The sequence below is a fragment of the Podarcis melisellensis genome, assembly GCF_964234715.1.
Source record: "Podarcis melisellensis genome assembly, chromosome: 14".
Taxonomy (NCBI): Eukaryota; Metazoa; Chordata; class Lepidosauria; order Squamata; family Lacertidae; genus Podarcis; species Podarcis melisellensis.
In genome coordinates, this window is record NC_138546.1 from 15,006,201 (window position 1) to 15,027,313 (window position 21,113).

The 21,113-nt window shown below is 45.5% G+C and overlaps 1 protein-coding gene across 3 annotated transcripts in view; it reads left to right on the forward strand.

Annotated features, from left to right (window-relative positions):
• Positions 1-9,694, forward strand: part of SNX29 (sorting nexin 29) — a 199,543-nt gene extending 189,849 nt beyond the window's left edge. For 2 of the 3 annotated variants that reach the window (XM_081887979.1, XM_081887982.1), the window contains one exon: positions 9,303-9,694. In XM_081887979.1, coding sequence (XP_081744105.1) covers positions 9,303-9,432 — 130 coding nt within the window. In that variant the 3' untranslated portion in view covers positions 9,433-9,694. Of the gene's footprint in view, positions 1-8,749; positions 8,787-9,302 lie in introns of all 3 variants that reach the window. The other variant, XM_081887981.1, reaches the window with a different exon arrangement.
• Positions 9,695-21,113: the final 11,419 nt, after the last annotated feature.

The window sequence follows — 21,113 nt, forward strand, 5'->3', positions numbered from 1 at the left end:
ATAAATTGCACAGAGGATTATTCAGGAGAATAATGTCTCAGGTTTGCTTAAGCATTAATGTTTGGATGCTCCTTAACATCAGGTGTGGGGAACCTTTGGCCCTCCAGAAGTTGCTGAACTACAGATCTCATCATCCTGGGCCATTGACCATGCTTGCTGGGACTGATGGGAGTTGTAGTTCAGTAACATTCTGCGCTGTGGGTTAAATCACAGAGCCTTGGACTTGCCGATCAGAAGGTTGGCGGTTTTGAATCCCCACGACGGGGTGAGCTCCCGTTGCTCGGTCCCTGCTCCTGCCAACCTAGCAGTTCGAAAGCACATCAAAGTTCAAGTAGATAAATAGGTACTGCTCCAGCGGAAAGGTAAACTGTGTTTCCATGTGCTGCTCTGGTTCGCCAGAAGCTGCTTAGTCTTGCTGGCCACATGACCCGGAAGCTGTATGCTGGCTCTCTCGGCCAATAAAGCGAGATGAGCGCCGCAACCCCAGAGTTGGCCACGACTGGACCTAATGGTCAGGGGTCCCTTTACCTTTACCTTTAACATTCCAACAGGGGCAGAACATATGCAGGGGGGGCAGGCTGTAGCTTAATGGTATAGCACATGCTTTGTGTACAGGAAGTCTTGGGTATTTCCAGGTAAAAACATGCCACCTCAATATTCTGCGGCCTTACCAGCAGGAGCAAGACAGTAGGGAGGGCGGCATGGTGCAGATGCACCAGCAAGGAGCAGCGGATTGGCTTTTTTGGTGTGTTTGCACTGCACTGATCTTCCCGCTAGCTCACCTCTCCTCCTCCCAGTAAGCAGCAGTGACTCACCTGCTGGGAAAGGGAGAGGTTAAAAATTACTCTCTGAATGGTTTGAATAACTGTTTTTCACTGTTTTATTGCTAATTTTATTGTTTTATTCTCTTTGTAAACTGATTTCGGGTTATTTTTCTTTCTCGCAATCAGCAGTCTGCAGATTTCATGAAAGAAATAAAGAAAACCCACTTACGATTTCCAGCCGCTGCCCCTGACAGCGGAGGCAGAACATTTCCCTTGTGGCTAGTAGCCATTATTATCCTCCATGAAAGCCTTGCATCCGTCCAAGATAGAAAAGTCCAGAAGGGAAATACACTGAGGTTTCTTCCTCCTCCTCCTTTTCCTTCTCTTGCATTTTTTTTTGGGAGTGGGGGGGGGGAGTGGGAGGGCTCAGGGTTGGATGTTGACAGGTTCCCCCCTTCTGCTTCCTAGACCATATGGAAGTAGTGTGATTTGATAGATAAAACACAGGGTTTCTTTTTAAAAAAACGAAACACAAAAAAAACATATTCATTTTAAAGCTTTTTACTTTTTTTTTTTGCCCATATAACATTTGTTTCCATGGAAGCAGATCTGGCCACTAACAGTGCGAAATGCTATTCAGCTGCTTGTAACTGTTGCCATTGGGGAGGGGGGCTGGGGGGAGAAAGAGAAAATGGGGGGGGGGTAACAATTCTGGTTGGCAGTAAATCTAATTTCTGTTGAGCGCATTGTGCGCATTTTCTCAATTTCAGCAGGTTGTGCTCAACTTGAGTCCTGCTCAGAGGAGATCCGTTGAAATTAACGACCCTTTGTTGCTATTGGCATTTTATTATCCACCCTTTGCCCTTAGGTCCCAGTGTGGGTTACAGTACTAAAGCACAACATGTTCTTTATAGTGGATGAGCTGGGATAGCTCAGTTAGTAAAGTATGAGACCCTTAATCTCCAGGTTGTGGGTTTGAGCCCTATACCGGACAAAATATTCCTCTGATTTAAAACAATTTAAGACAACTTACAATCGTAAAAATAAGGTGGGTCCTAAAAGCATCCACCTCAGGTGTCAAAAGCCAGGGTAAAAATGTGTGTCCTCAGCATTCTTCAGGAGCTGTATAATGAGGGGGCCTTGATGAGGGAAGCTTGATGAGGAGTTCAATAGTAATGTCCATTAACTTCAATGGGTCTCCTCTGTATAGGACTAGCATTGAATGCCAATCACCAATGTTTTCTTTTAAGTGAGTATGAAGGGAGACCAGGTTTCATCAAAGGTATTTTGCTTTATAACCCCTGGTTATTCTTTCCATACACAGGAGAAAAAGAAAGTAAAGCTCTCCCACCAGTCTCACAAACATGTCTGTGGAGAACCTATATGGACTGCCAATGTTTTAAGACCATGCAAAATGATGCCATAAACTTAATGCTATGTTCTTTTCTCTGAGCCAGTGTGGTGTAGTGGTTAAGAGTGGTAGACTCATAATCTGGTGAACTGGGTTTGATTCCCTGCTCCTCCACATGCAGCTGCTGGGTGACCTTGGGCTAGTCACACTTCTCTGAAGTCTCTCAGCCGCACTCACCTCACAGAGGGTTTGTTGTGGGAGAGGAAGGGAAAGGAGATTGTTAGCCGCTTTGAGACTCCGTAAGGGGAGTGAAAGGCGGGATATCAAGTCCAAACTCCTCCTCCTCCTCCTCTTCTTCTTCTTCTTCTTCTTCTTCTTCGAAGACAGTATTGTATAATGAGAGAGAGAGGGTATGAAGGACAGAGCTGGACTGAACTATCAGGCGAAAAACAATGTAGAAAAAGTGTCTTGGATAAATGGGGTCATTTTGACCATCTTCACCTTCATGACCTCATTTCCATTTCATTTCTGGCATGCGTCCCAATTTTCCTTCCGAAAGGGAATCCCAAAGTGGTGAAACCACAAAACAGCAAGCAGGTCAGTTAGCACCAAAATATTGAAAAATAAGTCAATTCATTCCAGTACAGGCTCACTGATAGAATACAGTGGTACCTCAGGTTACATACGCTTCAGGTTACATACACTTCAGGTTACAGACTCTGCTAACCCAGATATAGTGCTTCAGGTTAAGAACTTTGCTTCAGGATGAGAACAGAAATCGTGCTGCGGCGGCAACGGGAGGCCCCATTAGCTAAAGTGGTGCTTCAGGTTAAGAACAGTTTCAGGTTAAGTACGGACCTCCGGAACGAATTAAGTACTTAACCTGAGGTACCACTGTAAATGTGTTGAATCTCCTCCTGCTCTGAATGCCTTTTGCCCACATCACCACATTTGGTCTCCTTTGAGCAGTGATGGGAGCAGTGCAGATCTCTGCAAGACAGCAATCACAGGACAGCCACCTTGTTCCTAGAAGTTAAGCTTAAAACGATAACGCTCATGTCTAACAGGATGCCGAATCACAGATGTGAAACTCGTAGGGGGTCTGCATAGAAAATAAAAACTGCTTCGAACCCACCTTGAGCAAGACCTTGCTTGCTTAGGTCCGAGGCAGAGTCCTACTTTGGTTTTCCAAAACTTTGGAGGTCTCCTCATCAAGAGCTGTTGCTGTCGGCATGAGCAGAGACTGTTGTGAAGGCATGCGTTGGGATGGCTACCATTCAAGGAATTTGTAGAATCAGAGAGTCGGAAGGGACCCTGAGGATCATCTAGTCCAACCCCTTGCAATGCAGGAATATGCAGTTGTCCCTTATGGGGAGCTGCACCCTAGAAAGCATCTGGAAGACGAAAGCTGCCCCCCTTAAAGGACCCTGTTGTCTGAAGGGTCTATTGTGCAAGATGTGCTTTCATTTTCTTCCTGGTGAGTTAGGATTGCAACCTAAAGCTTGGAACTGTGCACATGTAACTGTGGGTAAGTTCAACTGAACAAGCTGGGATGCTCTTCTGAGTTGAGTGTCCACGGGGTTGCTCTGCCAGTGCATTTGTTTGCAGTGAAGACTACTTACCGAAGGCAATGTTGGTTTCATGTTGACACAGGAAGTAGGAACCCACTCTGAACATCAGCACACCTCTGCTAGTAATCCGGTTTCACAATGCTTGTGTCCGGCTCTTATTGGGACACTGGTTTTCCCCTTTAGAAATTCCTTGTTGCTTTTTCTACCTTTCTATCTTCAAGGGGCAGGAGAACAGATTTTTAGAGACTGGTTTTATTCCAAAGAACGGGCAAGTGGCTTCTCCCTAGGCCGCTGTTGAGGTTGTTTTATGAATTTACCAGCAGGAGGAGCTACTATACTGATGAAATGCTCAGGGATAAAAGCTAAAGGGAGAGATGAGGGCACATGTGTACGTTGAGTTCTTGCTCTTTTAAAAAGAAAAAGAAAAGAAGGGGGGGAGAGATAATTAGTTTTACACCAGGGTTCCTGGCCTCTGTCTTTCCATTATACCTGACAGAGGGTATACTGGGCCACAACTGAAAAGTAGGCCCGCAACTGCATAATTAATACGAATGCAGAGTTTAAACACAAGCCCTACCTTTGCAGTCCCATTCAGCAGCTGCAGAACTGACCTCCCCTTTTTCATTTGGAGTCACTTCAAAGATGGACCATGGGTTCAGGTGATAGGGAATGAAGTGTGGTGCACCTCTCAGGCTTCCCCTTTGCACATGAGAGTGAAGCTTCAACTTTAAGAACAGGCCACCGTTCTGCATTGTAAGAAACTCAGGGAAGCATGGTTTGTTCTAACAAAAGTTAACTAAAAGAAACCATGGTTTCAGATTCTGGTTAACATAGGTTAGAACAAGCTACACTTCTCCAAGTTCACAATGTAACACAGAACTGTGATCTGTTCTTTTCTCACACTCCTCATTCATGGGGAATAATACACAAGCCCTAGACTTTGTGTGGTTCATTCCTGATCACCTGAACCAGCCTTCCCCCATCTTGGATGCTCCAGATGCTTTGGACTACAACTCCCATCAGCCCCAGCTAGCAGGAACAATGGTCAGGATTGTGGGGAGATGTAGTCCAAAAATCTAGAGAGCACCATGTTGGGAAAAGGCTGATCTAAACTACGGTTCAGGTGAAGTCAAAGCATTGCAGAGTAAATTAATATTGCAGTCAGAGCAGACCCATCAGCCAAGCATAATAGGTGAGGAGAGGCCTAATTCCTACCCAGCTCTAACTTGTAAGAAAGAAGGAGGTCTTTATTCAGAGAAGTAATAGTACAGACGGGGCATCAGACACAGTGCTCAGGGTAAGAAGTTCAGAACTGGCAGAAGTGATGAAAATGTCTCAACAAGTTTCCTTGCCCCTCCTGCTGAGCTTTTAAGGTGGCATTTGTGAAATGCTCTCACTTTGTGGGGATATTAATACAGTGGTACCTCAGGTTACAGACGCTTCAGGTTACAGACACTTCAGGTTACAGACTCTACTAACCCAAAAATAGTACCTCGGGTTAAGAACTTTGCTTCAGGATGAGAACAGAAATTGCGCGGCAGCGGGAGGCCCCATTAGCTAAAGTGGTACCTCAGGTTAAGAACAGTTTCAGGTTAAGAACAGATCTCCAGAACGAATTAAGTTCTTAACCTGAGGTACCACTGTACTGTAAGCAGAAGCTCCGTCGGAACGGGTCCCATCTGCAAGAGCCGCACCTCGTTCTAGAAAAGAAGGCCCCTGGCTTAGTTGCTGCATTATTCTGCTCAGCCTCCTTGCCCCAGGCTGATTAAAGCCCTGTCCAGCCTCTGCTGAGGCTCTTTGGTCTACAAGAAGGTCAGAGGGGAGAGCGGACATCTCTGCTCCCCCTTCCGAAGCACCAGAAATCAGTGTGGAAGGGGAAGATGCCCCCCCCTCCAACCCAGATTCCCACCATCACCCTTTTCCTTCCTACTCCTGCATCAGAGCCTGCCAACCCAAGCCTGATCCTGCAGGGCTCATCAGGACGAGACCATGATATTTTGGCACCACTGGGAAGAAGGGGCAATCCAATCAACTTTACCCGATGCTTGAACTGGGAATTGAAGGCAGATGCAGAGCCCAGGAAACCCAGGAGGGCGGCCCCTGCCATTTCTTCCTTAGGGGGTAGGAAAGCAGCTGCTGCTGGGAGACCAATAGTTTCTCCAGTTCACCAAAAGGCTGCTGATCTGGCCCCAATAAGTGTGCTGCATCCACTACTGATGCTGTTCTTTGGAGGACAGATCTGCCCCCTTCCACACAGTGGATCCTGCTGCCTAAGGTGGTCACTTCACCTTGCCTCATGGGATGGGCTGGCCCTTGGGTTCAGGCAGTGGTCTTCACTTAGCATAAGCATATTCCAAGAGTATTCCAAGGATGCCCCTGTTTTCATCCATGAAATGTATGGGGTGATGGAATGGGGGCTATCAAAGCACAAATTGAAATCAGCTGGGGGAGAGCGCCAGACTACACATTACATTGTTTTGCGTTGAGTGCAAGATTCTGTTTTATTTTTAAATTCAGCTGGAATTTGCACCATGCAAATAGCAGGTACAGGGCTGTTGATGGTCTGTCTCAGAACCATAAAGGTAAAGGTACCCCTGCCCGTACAGGCCAGTCGTGACCGACTCTGGGGTTGCGCGCCCATCTCGCTTAAGAGGCCGGGGTCACGTGGCCAGCGTGGCGAAGCTGCTGTGGCGAGCCTGCACCAGCGCAGCACACGGAAACGCCGTTTACCTTCCCGCTAGAAAGCGGTACCTATTTATCTACTTGCACTTAGGGGTGCTTTTGAACTGCTAGGTGGGCAGGAGCTGGGACCGAACGACGGGAGCTCACCCCGCCACGGGGATTCGAACCGCCGACCATACGATCGGCAAGTCCTAGGCGCTGAGGTTTTACCCACAGTGCCACCCGCGTCCCACAACCATCCGCGTCTCAGAACCATACCACAGGGCAAAGGGTTAAGACCCCCTCAAAACCTCCCCCAAGGAGTTGATCCTCCATCACCACTACCCTGGCACTGGCTGTTCGTGGGGAGAAAATCCTTGCAAATCATGCAATTAGCAGTAAAGTGTTCCTTGGTCCACTGAGAGCTGGGGCAGAGTCTTAAAGAGGGCATCCTGTCAAGTGTTCTGTGCAGTGTGGAGTTTATGCTTTCTGATGGGATGTCATAGCAGAGCAACCTGCACTCCCCCCCCCCCACCGCCATCACAGAATTATTTTTATAGCAGCAGCTGCAGCGCTCATATTTTGTGCCCCAACATTATTTACTGGGATCCTGCGGAGTCAGGCTGGTAGCACTGCTGCATTTCAGAATTGGTGATGGGTGGGAGACTCACCAGGCCCTGGAAGTCTGAGAGCAGAGATTCATTTGCCTTAAGCAACTGCCAGGTAGGGTGCAATTCCCCCCCCCCCACTCCCCAGCCTGATTTTTATTGAAAGGCAAGCAAAGCAATAAAAGTGGTAATTTGTAAAGCTTGCTATTACACAAGAGGGACTGGTTTCTACTTAAAAGTATTGTGATGGATGTGAATTTCCTGTATTTTCCTTTGATGTTTATGTGCTCCCTGGTTGTTCAGGAGGAAAACACTCGGTGCTTTAGTGGTTGCTAGTTAAAAATACGACATGATTAAGGTTTTCCCATAGAACGTTAATTCTGATCTTTCTTTCTTTCTTTTAACCCTGAGTGGTTTTTATTGTGTATTCTTTTGGAAGCAGAGATGGAAATTTTCCATGATAAGTGTAGATGGGATTACAAATGAAAAAAAGGTAAAGGACCCCTGGATGGTTAAGTCCAGTCAAAGGTGACTATGGGGTGCGGTTTTCATCTCGCTTTCAGGCTAGGGGAGCTGGCGTTTGTCCACAGACACCTTTCCAGGTCATGTGGCCAGCATGACTAAACTGCTTCTGGCGCAACAGAACACGGTGACAGAAACCAGAGTGCACTGAAATGCTATTTACCTTCCTGCCACAGTGGTACCTATTTATCTACTTGCACTGGCATGTTTTCGAACTGCTAGGTTGGCAGGAGCTGGGACAGCAACAGGAGTTCACCCCATCGCGGGGATTAGAACCGCTGACCTTCTGACCGGCAAGCCCCAAAGGCTCAGTGGTTTAGACCACAGTGCCACCCACATCCCTAGATGGAATTGCACCAGAGTGCCGGCACCCCACTTCTAAAGATTTGTGCTTGGCCCATCTGCCAGTGATGCTGACTTGCAGCGCCTGGCATCACATCATGTCTTGTGGCAAATCTCAGTCAACAGTATGTATCACCCTGAACTAGGTTTCCTGTATTGAGGATGAAGCAGCTCTTAAAGACCTGGTCTCTAAGCAAAGAGATCAGGGCTTTCAGAGCCACACACTTCACCTTGTATGCCTTCCCTTTAACGTCTCTTAGTTTGAGGCATTAGGTGAAAGCTTCCTGCCACCCCGCAAGCCTTTGATTGCACTTGATCACCACCACTTTCCGAGTCATCGTTGTGACGCTGTTAACTGTCTGCTTGGCGTTGGATCAATGCACCATTTAAAATGTTTTGTGGGGGTTTTTTTGCATTGATTCTAGATAGATTGCTGAGGTCATTAATTTAACACAGTGGTGGCAAACTGCTGGCTCACAGATTGCACCGGCCTTCAAGCCAAGGCACCAGTGCCAGGCAACATTGCACTGTCTCCATTCTTTGGATTAATTGTCTGAAAGGTTCTCCTCCCCATTATAGGGCTGGGCAGAGAGGAAGCTCCACCAGCTTTTGTGCCATGCCCACCTTTGAGCCAAACCCATCATTGACATGCCATCTTCAGAGGAGCTGTAACCAGGCAACAGGACCCTGAGGCCAAAAAGGGTTGGTCACCTCCAATTTAATGTGGATGTGGCAGCACCCGGAGAAGGGTGGTGATGTGTGGCTGCATTTTAAGTTGCACTCCACCCCACATATCCTTTGGGGAGTTTGGTAGGGTTCAAAATGGTGTCTGTGCATGTGTCTGTGCGTGCGCACGAGGCATAAAAATAGTCTTGTGGAGTCCACTGAGAAAACAAAGAAATGTACAACCTTATTCCTTTTATACTGTAGTTTTCGGAGGAGTCTGTAGCCTGTGAGTGACTGCTGGGTAAGCAATATTTTTCCCAATAACTGTTTGTAGTAGACAAGTAAGTTCCTTTCAAGCAATTCATTCATGAAAGTCGGTCTATTGCAGGTCAGAATGGACTGTGAAGCTCCTCAAGTATTACTAACATGTATCATTGTGCATCGATACATCGGTCCATCATTAGCACAACGTTCATCAGAGCACCATCAGTTTCTTGTATTGTCTATCACTTCCGGTGGTTTAGTGTGGCCTCCAAATTCCAGGCCATGGAGTTTTGCATTTTTTTTTATTATTGTGTTTGCAAGAACATAATGGTATACTTGATTAATCCATTCCCTAAGTCACTATGTGAGTAGTGTACAGATCCAGTAAACTAATTGTAGATATAGATAATACACACATCAGCACATACATTTGTGTTCTGATATCCGCTTTCCCCACATACCGGGGTGGGTGGGAATACACGTTTGTTTAATGCACAGTATGAACTTGTTCGTGGCTTGTTTTCCCTCCCTCCTCCTCCCTTCCTGTTTCTAGTGATTTCCAACCCACGGGAGATTCTGCAAGCAAAAGCAACAGGCCACGTGGGACGACCCGGTTTCCAAGGCTGTCTCGGAGCCATCAAAGAGACCCACGGAACCCGGAGCCTCAGAGTGGTGACCTCTGACTTTTTGGATAATTAGGACCAACTAGCACCGTGTACTTTAAGCTGCCTTTTGATTTGGTTCTGTCCTGTGCAGTTGACGACACAAGCCTGTGGGCAGAAAGAAAAGACAACAGCACTGAATTTATAGCCAGAAGGAGAACCATCTGCCGTAAGGGTCCCTATTCTGATTAAACAGGTCACAGTTGAGGTGGCCGCCATTTTCCAAAACAATCGGAGGCCTTTTGGCCCAGGACTAAAAATAAATATATAGGATTGGTTCATATTTTCTTTGGCTTCTCAAGAGTCACACTCTAGCCCCTTTCATATATTGGAGTTTATGTAGTTTTGATGCGATCGCTCTGCATTCAGATCCTCAAAGGAATGTCATAAGGCTTGTGGATTCACCGGGATGCCATTTTCCAGCAGTACAATTGCAGCCGGAACTATTGGGGTATTTATTTTATTTTCTGCCTCATTTCTCCCCCCACCTCCCCCCCCCCCCAATCAAGCAACTGTTCCTTGGGCAAAAATGGAACAGGAGTGTTGGAACCTGGTTGATGTTTCTGGTCAGATCCTCTGGCATATGACAAATGAACCTGTGGCACCATTGATTCCTCAAGCAAAATATCTATGATTTAAGGGGAGGTGGACCACACTGAAACCAGGAATCTGCTAGTGGCAGTGGGTGAGATCCAGGGCAATATGCGAGTGTGGTGGGGAGGGCATTTTTACAGAAGACGAGAGAGTTTCCCAGCGATTTGCCTGAACTCCCATTATTGGTTTCTTGGTGGCATGTTATTATTAAAAGTAGTAATAATCTCGGTGCCAAAATAAGTAGGCGCTTGAGGCTATTCTTTCCACCGCTTCCTGCTTAAGGCACATGAAGCGACGCTGCTGAGAGCTTCCAAATGCAAGCGCCTCTGTTGCTTGTCACCTTTCGCTGAAATGTTTTCGGGTAAGGATGTGGCATGGACAGCTGAAAGGGAAGCTGTTGTTAAGACTGATCGGAATCCTAATACGATTTAACTGGAGTGCGGTTCGCTACACCCACACTTTGCACTGCCATAGATAGCAAATGACACCGTAGCTTCTTCTTCTTTTTTACTTTCCATAATAAGCTTCACCCAATACTACATCTCTGTGAGTGTTGTGTTTGTTTGTTTTTAAATCAAGGATAAACTCTGTTCCTTTCACCCCTTTGCACCAGCACAGCAGGTCTGTTGCATCATGTTAGGCTCATTTTGCAACCAAGGCCAGGACAGGACGGCATCTTTCACATTATGTTTACAGAAACCAACCGGTCCGTGGTTGAGTCCTATTACAACACTGGTGATGGGACTGTGTCCTCTCCTGCCCCTGAGGGCAGCAAGCTAGCTTAGGGGATGGAGGGCAAGCTGCCTGGCGCACACACAGCACGTGCCGTTGAAGGCAGGTGCCTCATTCCACCCAACGGTAGAGCCACAGTCCTATTTTGTGATCACTGTGCTCCCATCTTTCCCAAGCGCCCTCCTTCTTCCACAGATCTAACACTACTTTTCTGGTGATGCATCATTTGCTCTGTTACTTTAGGTGCTGCCCCACCTTCCCAAATAATAGCAGTATTATAATTTTCTCTTATGCGGTGCATGAATTACATGGAGCTGCTTCCCCTCTGCGACACAGATTCCCCAAATGCACAGATACCATCCTGCATCGGTACTATTTAGCAGGAAGTGTTTGCAAACCCTCCCAATGGAGAAAAGAAAACAGTGTGCTCTTGTCACTGAAGTGTTCAGCTTGTAGACAGTGCTCTCCTTGGGACGAAAGTCTCCTGACTTTGGGGGTAACAGAGAAGATCTGGGGACTATTAGTTTTGAGATTTGCCACATAGCAAGATGTTGTTTGGATGCATTTGCTACCTTTTTTTTTGTTTTAGATTGCAAACCCGCAGGCAGGGTTTTTAGGTCAGGGGTGTGGGGGGGGGGGAACCTGTGGCCTTTGGGATGCTGTCGGACACTAGCTCCCATCAGCCCCAGCCAGTGTGGCTAATGGCCAGGAATGATGGGAGTTGGAGTCCGGCAATATCTGGATGACCAAAGAAGAGTTTGGATTTGATATCCCGCTTTATCACTACCCTAAGGAATCTCAAAGCGGCTAACAATCTCCTTTCCCTTCCTCCCCCACAACAAACACTCTGTGAGGTGAGTGGGGCTGAGAAACTTCAGAGAAGTGTGACTAGCCCAAGGTCACCCAGCAGCTGCACGTGGAGGAGCAGGGAAGTGAACCCGGTTCATCAGATTACAAGTCCACCGCTCTGAACCACTACACCACCCCTTGTCCATGTTTCAGCTGAAGTCCATGGGCAGAACCATCTCTTATATGGCTAGCCCTATTTATATGATTAAAAAAAAGGGGGAATCAGTGTGCATCAAAACTATCTGATTTGGCTTCACCTGGACTACACGTCTATGTCTGACCAGTTGATCAGATAAAACAATGTCCCATGCATTAGTAAATTATTCCTCTTGCAAAGGAACTTTTTGAGGATTGGGCCATTACCAATCTGGCTGCTCATAGTAACATAAACACCAGATTTTTATAAGCATTAGGAGGACTGGCGGCATTCTCTAAAGAAAGAAGCGCCACAGAGTGTTCTGGAGGCAAATGTTGTTGAGGAATAGTTGCTATCATTGAGAAAATCCAGCCCCAGAATCTCCTCACATTCCCACATTTCACAAACACGCACCCCATTTGTGTGCAAATAGGCTTAACTTTTTTTTTATTAAACCAAGCTTCCCATTAAGTTACATAAATCAAAGTGTGTGTGTGTTGAAATAATTCAGAAGACCGCCCACAAAATATGTCCATTATATCACAACTTGTTAAAAAAGGATTAATCATTTTTAAGTCTCTCCTATTTGCACAGGACATTGCTCAGGGAGCAGCAATAAACAAATCTGCCTCAATTTGAGGAAACAGGCCTCCAGCCGTAAAACACAGTGACAGAGTTTAGTGCAGCAAGCCGTTGAGAGATAAGGCACAATGGCAGTAAATTTGGAATTTGGCTCACGGAGGAAAGCCATATGCAGAGGTTCAATTTGCCATCCTGAAATGAATGCTTCATTGTATAAGGTGGGGAGAGAGAAAACATGTTTAGTTGTTAGCTGTCAAATGAAATGAATAGGAATGTATTAAGGACTAGCTTCCACTGGCTTCATGCGGCAGTAATGAATGGGGCTTGGAACGGCTGAGGTGCTAAGGAGAAGTCACTTGTCATGTCGTATTAATGGTGAAGAAAGTGGCACCAACTTGTAAGTATTTCAGATCTGAAAACTCAGGCGAAGCAAACCCAGAAATTCCGGAAAGGGGCCTTTTGAGAAAGGGGTCTCTGTGCGCATGTGTGTAGAAGATGAAAGTATATTTCATTCAGTGCATCTAATGTTTCAGCTGCAGTAAAAGAGAGAGTCCTTGTTAATTGCTGGCCTTTGTTGCAGAGCCCAAGGAAATTTGGCAGCTTGTCTTCAAAGATTCCAGCCTCCTCAAGAGTCCCCTTATCCCAATTTCCCCTTCAGTCCAAGATGCTCTATTTATTATGTTCCTTCTGGATACTCCGGAGTTTCTTCTTGATGTCCCCACTTTGCTCCAGCCACAATCCCGTATTCAGGATTGAACCTTGGACCGTTCAGAGCGATGCCCACAGGAAACTCAAGAGCAGCAACTGCCGAAGGCGAATGGAATTAAGAACCAAAAACGCTCCCTCCATGGCCTTCAGTAGACGATGAATGTCCCCTTTTTACTTAACTGACTCAGCTTCACCTAAGTTATCCATGTCCATTCATTTCATGGGCTAGCATTGGATGCAACCCTTCATTATTAAGAGTTACTTTCTTGACCTCTTCACTTGGTTGCAAACTTTTGGAGTTTGGGTGCAAACAGAGAGAAAGGGGGAAATGTGGAAACAGGGTCCGATGGCAGCGAACTGCAAAAAAAAGTACAGATCACGACAGATCATTTTCACTTAATGCTACTAGGACTCAGATGTCGAAAGAATGTATGAGGGGTTATCCCTGCCCCTACATGCAAGAAACACTATGCCCCCCTCCCACAATCTGGACATTCAGCTGCATATATTCAGCTCCATGGTGGGAGTGGGGCTGATCTGGACCAGGGTCCCCCCACATGGAGAAGCCCTCCATACATACTCATGCATATGCATAGATCCCTTCTGCAAGGCAGCCAAATATGCCACCCATGGGTATCCTGGCTCCAGCTAATGCCTTTGGTGGTAGAGGGCCATCCTTGGCTTGTATCCAAAATATTGCTAAGTCACTTATCCCATCAGTGCAAGAATTTCTGCTTGTGCAACAGAACTACCCCCCACTCTCCTCCCCCTGATATCATTGTGCTAATAGGAAAAGGACACTGGATACCACCCCTTCTTTGCATGTGCTGCCTGTGCCATCTGTAGGATTTCTGGACCCTCCTAATACCATCCTCTTATTTCCCAACAACCTGTTGCCATGGACTTTAATGCCCATGAGAGCTTGTGCCGCAAAGAATTTGTTAGGAAGTCTTGCATACCAGCTAAAACACCACCCTGAGTGGAACTCACTTTTCCCTTTTTGTCCCACTGATGTCATGCTGCCCAGTTATCACGAGGGGGGTGTCTAAACAACACTGCTGCAATTTACCGGGTTACTCAGTCAGGAGCTCTGTGTTCTTTAGTGCAATATGAAACTTGCGTCCCCGTTGGCCTTTGGAGTAAATCACTCTTGAGAACACATTTGAGCTTCCGTGTTTCTGTGTGAAAGAGAATTGAACTTGTTTACTCCTATTGCATTTTCGCACTGCCTTTCGGCCCTTCCCACCTTTCTCAGTATTAATTTAGTAGCTCTTCAGTAATGCCCTTTTTGCAAGCACAGAAGATGTGCGGTGCCTAATATATCACTTTAATGCGTTGAGAGAAAAACCAGGAAATTTGAAAAGAAATCTACCTTCTGTTTGGTTCTGCCAGGGGGTGGAGAACCTTTTATCTTCTGCCCTCCCTGTGGGCCAGCTTGGGACAACTGGGTGAGTTGTCCGGCCCACCATTCAGTGTTGACCTCTGAGGGGAGGGTGGATAGTGACCAAGCAGGATTTAACTCCTTTTGCATCAGCTGATGCTTGGAGAGTTCAATCCTGCTTTCTTCAGTGATCTAGCTGTGTCTCTAACTTGCATCACACCTGATGTTACATATGACATCAGGTGTGGGTTTGGTGGCTGTGATTTGGGGTGAGGAGAAGAGCCTTGCGAGACAAACTGGGAGACCTAGTGGGCCACATTTGGCCCACACGCCAGAGGTTCCCCACCCCTACGTTACATTTTAATGAAAGAACGCAATTTGGGGACTGTATTTGTGTGCTGTTGTTTTTTTACCGCTACCTGGCGCTTTGAAACTCATCTGTGGCATACATGCACTTTACAAACAGTTAATTTACAGTTTCTGTTTGTGTATACCCTGGGTGAGCTTGGGCGTGTGCTAGCTGTGGCCCACAGCCCTTGTATACTAGAGGCTCCTCCTGCAGCAATCTGCATTCCTTGGGCTAATTTCCCCCTTTCACAGCTGGGCTTTGGGAAAGCCCAGGTAGGGCCTTGTTTCCGGTTGGGTCCAGGTACCGTATTTTTCGCTCTATAAGATGCACTTTTCCCCCTTCTAAAAAGTAAGGGGAAATGTGTGTGCGTCTTATGGAGTGAATGCAGGCTGCGCAGCTATCGCTGAAGCCAGAAGAGCAACAGGGATGGGTGGGCACCGATCCCTCTTGCTCTTCTGGCTTCAGCGATAGCCACGCAAAGCCTCTTGAGCACAGCTGGAGCGCTCCTCCCTCTTCGCTCAAGAAGGCTTTGCATTGCCTTCTAGTTTCTTGTTTTCCTCCTCTAAAAACTAGGTGCGTCTTATGGTCGGGTGCGTCTTATAGAGCGAAAAATACGGTAAGCTGATTCTACCTGCCACATTCCTAGGAGATGCATTATTCTTTGTTTCTTTGCGGAGAGTTTCGTACCCCCACTTTTTTAGTGCTGGTGCACCACTCAGAGCAAGATTATGTTAGCGCTACCTCGGTCCTTTGGGGAAATGAAAAGATGTGAACTAGGAGCAAAGAACTTGATATATCCATCTTCCCCCTTTCATTTCCTGTTTTTGTTTTCCTTATGCTAGAAACACTCATTGTTCCTGAATTCTTCAAAACTACCCGTAATAGACTGTCACTCTTCCTAAGCTGTGAGCTGCAAAATTGGATCCTGCTATACCACATCTATGGCAGGTACTGCTGCTGCCAGCTCCTCCTTCATCCCTGGAAACTTGGGATGGTTATGTACCATCCAGAGGCTGACACAACTCCAGAGTTCAAAGCAAATTGACCTCCCTTTATCCCAGCCCTATAGTTTCCAGTGACAGGTGGAGAGCATATGAGAAAGGCAGCCATAACAAGGCATGCGATCTTGGATGACTGACCACATAACTGATTCTAGTTGAGAATACTACCATACTTGTAGCTAACCTGGGGATCTAGAGCTTTAGGGAAGCTCTGAAAATAATAATATATTGCTGCATTTCTATATTCACAAGGCCTGTTTTCCTTCCCCCGCCTGTTCTCTACCAATGTCAATTGACTGAAACGTTCTCCATGATACCACTGAAGGAGAAATCACTCTTCTCTGCATTTCCATAAAGTGGCTTCTTCAATAGATGTCTCAGCCTGCGTATAATCAATTCTTCTGAGCATTTTGCTGCTGGGATACATGTAACTCCGATTACACAGTGACAATTTGCTGGCATGCATTACTTCTTTCTCCAGTGAATATTGAATGATCTGAAATGGTAGATATCCAGATGGTTCTAAATATAATTAAATGACGGAAAACCGAAAACACTTTAAGACGCAACTTACCTACACTTTTGTAAAGCCTCACATACTGAAAGTAATGGATAGAAGAAGCAATTTGGATTTTTGCTCCATTTAACTTTTGAGCGTAAGAAATAGGGTATTAAGTCTGAGATAGTATCTGTATATATGGTAGCCAAATCTGGTTCTATAAACTAATAGTGTTATTTTAACCCATCTTCTATTATATTATTTTGAATCTTATGTATATATAATTTTTTTTTAAAAAAACAAACCACTTATTTGTATTAATATTTCTTTCGTTGCGGAAATATTCAGTGACAATTTTGTTATAACCTGGCCGGAAAATGTGCTAATTTGGAACTGAGGAAATAAAACAACATTTTGTATGTTTAAGAGAGAGATTGCCAGCGTGATTATTGTATTCTATTGTTTGCGTAAGTCAGTGTGTGAGTTAGGATTGCTTTTAACAGCAGGATCCCATACATGTCTGCTCAGAGGTAAATCCCACTGAGACCGATGGGTCTTCGACACAGGTGTCAGAGGCTGGACTGAGGAGTAATGGTGGGAGCCATTGTTCTGAATCTTCCCAAGGGCAGGAGGACAGTATTGATTTAGAACAGTGGTTTGCAGAGGGGTGTAGTCCAGAGGGGAAAAGCTGGAAAATACTGGGTGAGGAACAGCTAGAAGAGGAAACGCCAGGAGAGAGACAGATGGCAGATTCAGTGTCTTTGGAAAGCATTCTTGACCCCACTTCTCCTAAGACTAGACGGGCTTTGAGAGTGATAGAACAGAGAGCACAGAAATTCTGGGACACAATCTAGTATGAAATGAAAAAACTATTAAAAATTACATTTCATAAAAAGCCATAAACATTCCTTCTTGGGATAATAGTAGAATTCCAAAAGAAAGAAAAAGACAATTTTTCTATGCAATAAAGGCGATAGCCAAAAATTGGAAGGGTAATTATATACCAACTAAAGAAGAATGGCTACAGAAGTTAAGCAAGTCCTTGGAACTTGCTAAGCTAACCAAAGCCTTAAGGAATAAGTCTAACAAAACTATCCAGAAGGAATGGGAATGCCTAAATACTTATTTATCGAATCAAGGTTCAACAATCAGGATTTGGCTGGGTTTAGAATAAACCAGTAAGTGAGAATATGACTCCTCATACCAAGGTGAGGAATATACGGTAATGAAATACAGAGAATCTGTTTTAGCCACAGGAAATGAACTGCTGTGTGATTGACAAAAGTCAAAACCAAAACCAAAAATCCCAGAAAAGCCATTACCTCAGCAGAGAAATGGCACCCTGGGATGTCTTTCTTAGTTATTTACTTTACTATTTATATTCTTTGAAGTTGTTCCATTTTCGTATCGTTTTTATTTTGTACCTATTTTGTTTTTGTTTGTATGTAGGGGTGTGTGTGTTTCTTTTTTCTTTTTTGTCTTTATTTTTGCCAGATGTATGTATGATTTGCCTTTGCTTTGTATTTGCATAATAAATCAATTTTTTAAAAAGATAGAACAGGGAGCACAGTGGCAACAAGCTCAGATTACCTGATATAGGAGTGACGTAGATTAATGGGGGACAGAGGGGGTAAACCTTTACTGGGAGCAACACCATTTCTAAAGAGATATCCTTTGTCTCTCGCTGTGATTATTAAAGAAACTAACTGGTAACTAACTGCAACTTTCATTTGATCTGCTTATTTACTGCCACCTGGGGAGGGATTCAATTCCCCAAAGCCTGACAACAGGTGAGTTTAGAATTCTAGGCTCAGGGTATGATCCTAGTCCAAAACAATGGGATTTAAAAAAACAACGTAACAGCCTGCTGGATTAGGCCAATAGCTCAGCATCCTGTTCTCACAGTGGCCAAACAGGTGCCTGTGGGAAACCCGTAAGCACGACTCAAACCCCAGAGCACCCTTCCTGCAGTTTCCAGAACTGATTTTCAGAAGCGTTAATGCCACTGTGCTCCCTGTTCTATCTTTTTAAAAAAATTGATCACTAGCCTGCCTGCCACTTCTGTAGGCCTTGGCTTTCTATTTAGGAATATAACACTTGACACATGCCTATGTCTTTGTCCATTCAAGAAGAGATTTGAAAATGCTTTGTTGATGTGTATCATGGACCATTTCCCAAACCAAAAAAAAGGGGGGGGCATGATTTAAGGAGCCTTCCAAGAGTGAAGAGGGGAAAACAGAAACGAAATGTAATTATTTGTCATTCAGCATTCAGGTTTCTGATATAATCCCTGATTCACCAATGTGTGTTCGTGTCAGAATGGTTTGGGCACTTCCCAAGGAGCTACAGCTCAGAATTCTGGCTTACATGTGTTGCGAATGATTGCATTTTTAAGAGACACCCCCCCCCTGAAAAATTAGACATTTGTACACCTCTCGCTTGAAATTCTAGGATAGCTGTTTGAAAAGGTCCCTAATTCAATCCCTGGCTTCTCCAGTTAAAAGGGATCAGATGATCCAAAAGGCACCCTTCTTCTTGGAGAAACTGGAGAGCATCTGCCAGCCAAGAGTGCAGTAGAAAATATTGGTCTAGGTGGACAAATGTAAGAAAGCTTCCTGAAGCTGAAATTCAGTACATCCTAAGTCCATTTTGCTGTGATTATTAGAAAAGTCTTGAGTGAGAGGTATTGGCGGACTCCTACCTAGAAACAAGATCAAAGGCTACTCCAAATGATTCTGAGACTTCCAGACCACCCAGAAAATTGGCATGTCACACAAGTCACTGGATGCTAGAAAAGTCTGAAAAGCTGATACTTTTGTGTCAACCATTCACAAGGATTGAAAAATTTACTTCCTAAGAAGTATTACAATCCAGAGCAAACCCATCTGCCCATGGGATGAAAGGTTGAAAAGTAGACATTCTGTTCCCTTGGATTCAGAGGAAAAGCACTTCCAGTACCAGCAAAAACTATAGGCCCCAAACATGGCAGGGATGGGGGACTTGCAACTCACCAGATAATGGACCAACTCCCACCAACCCCAGCCAACACGGTCAATGGTTGGGGGTGATTGAGCTGTAGTCCAGCAAAATCTGGAAGGCCAAAGGTTGTCTCTACCTGGAAGTGAAAACCTAGTTGGTTGTGTGTATTTTCATGTAGTGCAATGTTTGCATTTTAGAAAATATAGTGCCTAAGACTACAGCAAACAAGCCAGCCAGCTAATTACGACACACTTGTGCACCAATCACACAAATTATCCAGCTAATTTAATCAAGAGACACTTGCGACTGTCAGTGCCACTTATGACCATCAATTCCAGCCCATTGTTTACTAAGAGCGTGGCTGCCTAAGAATCCATTGGGATTTCAGTTGCATGAAGAGAATGCTGAAATGGAAAAGGCAAAAGAATCGCCCATCATTTCAGTTCTTCAACATGCGCATCTTTGCTATGTCTGGAATTTGGAAGTGCATTAGAAATTATATATGTGTTATTAAATTATACTTCATTGTAAAGTTAAAGGGACCCCTGACGATTAGGTCCAGTCGTGGCTGACTCTGGGGTTGTGGTGCTCATCTTGCTTTATTGGCCGAGGGAGCCAGCATACAGCTTCCGGGTCATGTGGCCAGCATGACTAAGCCGCTTCTGGCGAACCAGAGCAGCGCACGGAAACACCGTTTACCTCCCCGCTGGAGTGGTACCTATTTACTTACTTGCACTTTGACGTGCTCTTGAACTGCTAGGTTGGCAGGAGCAGGGACCGAGCAACAGGAGCTCACCCCGTCATTCGGATTCGAACCGCCGACCTTCTGATCGGCAAGTCCTAGGCTCTGTGGTTTAACCCACAGCGCCACCCATGTCCAGTACTGCATTTGGGGAGGGGTTATATAAAAACACCAGAAGAGCCTGGTGATTCAGGCCTGTGGCAGATCTCCTCCAGCATCCTCTTCTCACAGTGGCCAACCGGATGCCTAGCTGGGATTGGGAAGCCAAAAAAACAGGGACCAAGAGAAGAAGAAGAATGTGCCATTAAGCACACTGTGGACATAGGGATGATTCCAGCACTGCAAAGACTTGGGATTAGATGATTGTTGGGATCCCTTCCAACTCAACAATTATATGATCCTACAGAGTGAGTGAGGGTAGCCCATGTCAGATGTTTGGTCTAATCATGTTTGACGAACACATAGAAGGGAGCTGTGCCATGTGTGCCCTTCCTGCCCCCCAACCCTGCCAAGTCCACTTCCAGACTGATGGTCTGAAGGGAGCTGGATGTGCTTAGAATACCTCCCATGAACTGGAACTCTGTGTTGAGTTTGCAACTGGGAGGATTCTGAGCTAACTTAGAGTCTCCTTTTGGACCTTCAAACTTAACATGTCAAGGTTAGACGTGGACAGCAGGTGGGGCACCCTCTCCATGTGTTCTTCAAACATGGCTAGACCTAAAACTGGAATAGGGCTATCCTCACTCGCTCATCACAGGCAGTTTAGCTTCATTCTTCCAAGCCAACTCAAGCCAGGCTTCCCACAGCTGTCGGGTCCAGGCTCCATCAAAGGTGCTGTTCATCCATAACTCTTGACTACCTTCCATGCCCTTTTCCAATTGATCTTACTTCCAGGAGCTTGCATGATTTTCTGTCATCTTGAAGGCTTAGATCCCGGCAATTGTAGGCCCAGCTGGGTCCCTCAGTAGTCTCTGGTTCCTATGGCTACTCCATCAAATCCCAGAATTCATCTCTGCTGCTGAAGCCAGGTTCTGTCATCATATCATTGGCCATTCTGAAAGCTTATTTTTTGTTGGTTTGTTTTGGAGTCCTCACCACCATCTCCAGAATGGGCATTTTATGCTCCAGACATGTTTTGGCACATCTCTGG